Below are 6,210 nucleotides of genomic sequence, written 5' to 3'. Positions count from 1 at the left end.
ATTTACCCGAATCGTAACTATTAAGCCTTGCCGGAAGGTGATTTGACAACATATTAACAATTTAAAACTATATTATATTAGCTGACAAACCGTATCCGTTAAAAATTTTTTATCGTGTACAATCTTCATAATGACATATAAAATATTACATTATTGTTGAATTTAAATCTTAAAAAATCCAAAACAGTGACCCCACTCAACATTTACGACATGACAGGATGGTACCCATTTGCCCATCTTTTAACAAATTATATTATATTAATTAATCCAGGAGCTGTGTTCTTAAAATTTGACATGAAGGAGGGAAATACCTACTAAAGAGTAATGTACCTACTCGACCACATGGTAGAATTTACTTAAATGCGTAGTATCGTAACCAATCTACGATTAGTAGGTACGATCTACCTATTGTTTATTATATATGCTCATTATAGCTCGACAATTTCAGAGGCGTTCTCAGGATTTTTCAATAAAGAGGGATGAAAGAAATTGTTACATGATAAGTCGTAACTCGTAAGGATTACCAAAAGTAGACGAAATATGTATCACTAATATGTAAGAAAATAAAGATCCTTAGGAGGGGATCTATCTCCCATATCACCCCATGGACAATTTAGTACTTATAAGTTGTTCATAAAGTGTTTTACTTGGTACAATTGTACTTATTTACTTTATACTTACGAAATCATAGAAATAGTGTATGAATTAATTTCAAAATCACACTTGTGTCAATGTGTCATATATAAATTAATTTTTAGAAGAATGTAAACCTCAATTAGCATTTCAATACTAACTATGGTGCAAACAATTTATATTATATTACTTACAATCATTTTACAAGACGTTTTAACTTGTGGTCGATTAAGCTAATACAATATAAATAATTATAATTTACAACTCTGTGGTCATATTCACTACTTTTTTATCGTCACCTATGAACTATGATCTATAATTAGGTAATAAAAATATTATAATAAATATTAATTATTAACGTATATTAAGTTAGGTTGGATACGGAATATTTCGCCGTTTTACGAGCACAGAGTATAATATGTATTATAACCTTTTTTTTTTATAAAATAGAGTATCATTATTATGATGGCTCTTTAGTTGTAGGTATACTTTAATACTTGTGTTATATGCATTATACCTATAATCATTTAAAATTATTGAATTTTTTTTAGATCATTGTAAAGAAGGTTGATATCCCTGCTTCTAGATATTTTCATTTCGAAATGAAAGTGTTTCATTGAGAACAAACGTATTGAATTTTTTTTCGATTCAACAGGTGCCAATACTCAGTAGGTACCTATCACTATCATTTATGTTTTTATCTGTGTTTTCTTTTATTTTACATTTTAATATTGATTTTATGATAATTCATCTAATAATTTTAAATACCTATCATATAATAGCATACTCATTACCTATATAAAAACTAACATTTATAACCATTGATAAAAGCAAATAAACATATTATATTATTTTTTATTCAGTTAAGTATAATTATTGTTTACAAATCTAACTTTACTAATTGCTTTAATTATTTTCAGTGGTTTTTTGTAAAAATTATAAGGAATTAGTCTGATTTAACGACAACAATAACATAGTAGAGATAATCATAATAGTATAGTGTACGGCCTACAAAATGTTTTAATTAATTATAAGTTATAGTCAGTTAGCGTGTAAATCAATAAAAGCTTAATTTTAAAATGTATTTATGCAAGTATTGCAAACCGTCAAAGAAACTTCTTAACAGGTATACTCACAATACCTAACTAGTAACTTGCAAAAGCTCTCTTGCAGTCAAACCTATAATACCTATACATTACTAAATTAGTTAATAGTTTTATAACTAAAGCAAGGACTTTTATACTTTTGCATATTTATTTGGTTAATTTTATCGTGTGCTTAGTAAGTACAAAATACAATTCACAATGTTTGTTATTTACCTAATACTCTATTGTTTTAGTACATATTTTGAATAATAAATCAAGAACATTGAAATTGAAAGATATTTTTCGTAAATCAAGGTTATCAATTATAGACGAAAGAGGCTAATTTTAATAATTTCATCTTAATGGTCAGTGGATAGATTACAATAAGTATAGTACAACGGAAAATTCATCACGTCATTATTTATTACGTGTATTTTTATTTAATAATTCGGAAAATAGGTACTACTTAGCAATACTAAAATAATAGTTATAGTTTGTTTTAACTAATATTTTTAAATGCATAATGTATGATTTTTTAGTATACTATAAGTCCTTGGTCTAGTTATAATTTTTTGTTCTCAAAGCATTCTATCTAATAATAAAGGCGTCTTAATAATAGTGAACATTTAAAATAATTACTTCTCCATTCGAAAAATCAAGATAACTAAAATATTCGTCAAGCGGAGTGAACCAATTAATCGTATTTAATATAATAATCTCTTCCTCCTCTCAAATATTTTTAATTTATTTAATATTTTATATCAGCTTTTAATTATTGCACAATACGTATAAGTAATAGGTAAATATGTGCATATTGTAAAATATTCTTGTGGAATTTTTTTTTTATAAATACAGTAAAATAAAATATAATATATAAAATAAGTATATAGTAATTAGTAGGTACCTACTTACATATAAATTATCATCATGAAATATTTAATATTATTAAGAATTATGATAGTCAACGGTATTTAGTATCAATTATAATATATAGTCTTGCTATAACGTTACTTATAATTTATAAATATTCAAAAAAGTATAGTACAAATAACATATTATTATGCACATGTTTATTATTATTGAATGTTTTTGTAGGTTTCTTCAAATCGTGTTATCGAGAAGTAACACACGGAATAAATTTTAACTTATTTTAAAGAATCACAAGTACGTTTTTAATTGAATAGAACGTAAATGAGTAGTAAAATCATAGATATATATTTATATTAATATATTTAAGAATTAAATACTTTAAATACCTAAACGGCTACTCAGTGTACACATAACTCACAATTATTAATCTTACATCCAACTATCATGATAAGACGACTTTTTTGTTATCTCAAAAAAAAAAACCGCTCATCAACATCGTTATCACTATAATAATTATGTCTCTCATAATCCGTAATCCGTATTCCATGGTCGTTACTTCTATACTAATTTGCTTTATCTTATAAGTCCTAACTTCTAACTTATAGTCTACTCGTCTAGTCGTCCCTCATCAAACTGATGGCCATCAACCTATGTAGTTAGTAGTTACCCATTCACTTTTATTTCGTAGATATTTTTTTAGTCTCCCCTCGTCATTAGTTTTGGTTATTTAACAGCTATATTAACTATTCGCCCTTGTCCCTGCGAAATTCGATTGTGGTGATCAATATTTGGTGAACCAATTCCCAAATCAGTTAGAATTTTAGTACCAATATAAAAATGACTACTAACTGTAGCAACAACTGTAATCTTTCCGATTTCAAATGGCTACAAAAGTTTGGACCATCATACTCGGTTAAAGCAGAAAACGTAAGTGTATTTTTAAACTCATAATATGTAGCAATGTAACATATTATAATTTATAGGTTTATTTTTATATTATTATTGTTTAGATCACAGCGTTAAAAAGTCCCTCGGAGTTCTATCGTACACTTTTAGACCGATGTCGTACAGCAAAACGTCGCATTGTAATAGCTTCTTTATACTTGGGCATTGGGGATCTAGAGCGAGATCTTGTAAGTAATATTTGCATAGATTAGTATTATGTTGTAACTATTATTACTGACTTTGATTTCAGGTAAACACCATAAAAGTTGCTATGGAAAACAGACGAGAATTGAGTGTGAGGGTTTTGTTGGATGCTAATCGTGGGTCTAGAGGTAAAGTAAGTTCACGTACCATGTTGATGCCCATAATGAATCCATCATTCGATTGTCGTGTAGGTAAATATGGTAAAATATAAGTTAGACAGATTATCTAATATATTTATTAATTATTTGTCATTAAGGTATTTTTATATCATACCCCGAAATTGAGAGGTCTTCTCCGGTTGCTGTTGCCTGAAAGATATAACGAATTAATAGGAATACAGCACATGAAACTGTATATGTTTGATGACTCTATAATTATTAGCGGTGCAAATTTAAGTCAAGACTATTTTACTAATCGGTAAATAAATTAACTATATTTACTACATGCACTTTTTATTTTTTAATAATTCTGTTTGCATATTGTATTAGAATTAAAATAATTGTAAATTGTGTTAATTGCAATTTTAGACAAGACAGATATATTATCATTGAAGACTGCAAGTTGTTAGTAGATTTTTATATAGGATTAGTTGAATTATTAGGCCGTATGTCATTTCAACTGACAAATAAAAACACTTTAACATTGGATCCTACTTGGGAACATCATCCATACAAGAGTCCTTATAAAACTTATGCTTCAGAAGCTAGAAAACAGTTAATAGAATACTATAATACACACATTATAAAATATCCAACTTCTGAAAATGGTAATATCAAATTTTTGTTTAAAGTATTATATGTATAATGATAACTTACTATTTTCTCTTTGAATCTTAGTTACGGACACAATAGTTTATCCTTTAATTGAATTTCCTCCATTTGACATACATCATGATAGTCAAACAACTAATCTTCTTATGTGTAATGCTGAACCTGGATCTACAATGCACATGGCCACTGGATACTTTAACATACCAGATATTTACATTGATACTATGTTTCAAAAATCATTGGCTAACTTTAAAATATTGTTTTCCCATCCAATGGCTAATTCATTTCAACAAGCTAAAGGACCTGCTGGATTTATACCTACTGCCTACAGTTATCTCACAAATACTTTCCATAGTAAAATTGAACAACTCAAACTTCATGAACGGATCACTTGTTTTGAATACCAAAGAACTGGATGGACATTTCATTCTAAAGGTTTGTGGTACACTCCAAACAAGTCTGAATTGCCTGTACTAACAGCTGTTGGCTCTTCAAATTACGGTACATAATATAACTATTTTTTTCAAGTATTCAATTAGGATAGATTTATATTTTTGTACTATTTATTTTTTGTATACAATTGTGATTATTTTTTTTCTAGGAGCTAGATCATTAAATTGTGATTTAGAATCACAATTGATAATTGTAACAAATAATCAAAAATTGCAACAAAACTTTGATACAGAGAAATGTGATATTTTTAAATCAACATCATTATATATTCCGGATGGTGCATTTAAAGCACCTCTTTGGGTACGATTCGTTTTAAGAATGTTTAGAAATTACTTTTAACCTTTATTTTTTTTTTTTTTTTTGTAATCAAATTCATATGAACAAATATATTATATTATTTTAAGTATAAAATTGTATATTCTTACTAAAATTTCTGAAATAATTCAAAATACCTATGCTTAACCTCTTTAGGATTTTATGTTTTAATTTCCTTTTGATAGTGTGTTGATAGCAAGAGAGGAAATATTAATTTAAATTTAAGTTTAATCAACACTTTAATGTAATAAAAAAATAATTTTACTTGAAATAATACAAGTTCTGCAATTACCTGCATATTACTCTAGTCAAAAGTTGGGTTGTTCACTGGTTTAAAAATGAAACTATAAAAAAACACTTAGAAATCAAGAAAAATTATATTTCTTAAGTAATATTTATGTTCTATTTATAAAATGTCTGAGATATTAAATACAATTTAAGTATCCCTTTTTTCTATAAGTATATATAAAAAAAATTTACTCCAAAATGAATTTATTTTAAAACTTATTAAGTTAATAAATTTCCATGCAAAGTAGAATCTATAATGTATTAATTTTATTAATTGGTAAAATGTATTTAATTATCAATGGTTTTGTATTGATCTTCAATTTCATGTTGTTATTTTTAATTTATTATAATTTTATAACAAGCTATAATTGTAAATGTGTTTACTTAACTATGTATTTGAATGAACATTTTATATATGCCGTAAGCATATAGTCAAATCAGGCTTTTGACTAAATGCCTATTTCAAGTCAGGTAAATAATAAAAATGAAATATTTTGTATTATTTTAAAAAATTAACTTTATTTTCTATTAGTTATTTATTGCTATTATATATATATATATGTAAAAACTATATATCAGGGGCTATCATATTCCCCCATTAACTTTTTTCTTATGCATTTATACATTCGTGTCTATGACAATCAACC

The 6,210-nt window shown here is 26.3% G+C and overlaps 1 protein-coding gene across 1 annotated transcript; it reads left to right on the top strand.

The window, feature by feature from the left end:
* The first annotated feature begins 3,117 nt into the window (after positions 1 to 3,117).
* LOC114123149 (CDP-diacylglycerol--glycerol-3-phosphate 3-phosphatidyltransferase, mitochondrial) lies at positions 3,118 to 5,371 on the top strand. Its single transcript, XM_027986023.2, has 7 exons — positions 3,118 to 3,515; positions 3,599 to 3,721; positions 3,784 to 3,924; positions 3,994 to 4,154; positions 4,265 to 4,503; positions 4,574 to 5,008; positions 5,109 to 5,371. The coding sequence occupies exons 1-7, from the start codon at positions 3,426 to 3,428 to the stop codon at positions 5,297 to 5,299; spliced, it is 1,380 nt and encodes a 459-aa protein (XP_027841824.1). The 5' UTR covers positions 3,118 to 3,425; the 3' UTR covers positions 5,300 to 5,371.
* Positions 5,372 to 6,210: the final 839 nt, after the last annotated feature.

This window comes from Aphis gossypii, chromosome 2 (genome assembly GCF_020184175.1).
Source record: "Aphis gossypii isolate Hap1 chromosome 2, ASM2018417v2, whole genome shotgun sequence".
In the NCBI taxonomy this organism is placed as follows: Eukaryota; Metazoa; Arthropoda; class Insecta; order Hemiptera; family Aphididae; genus Aphis; species Aphis gossypii.
This window is presented reverse-complemented; position numbering and strand designations above follow the sequence as displayed.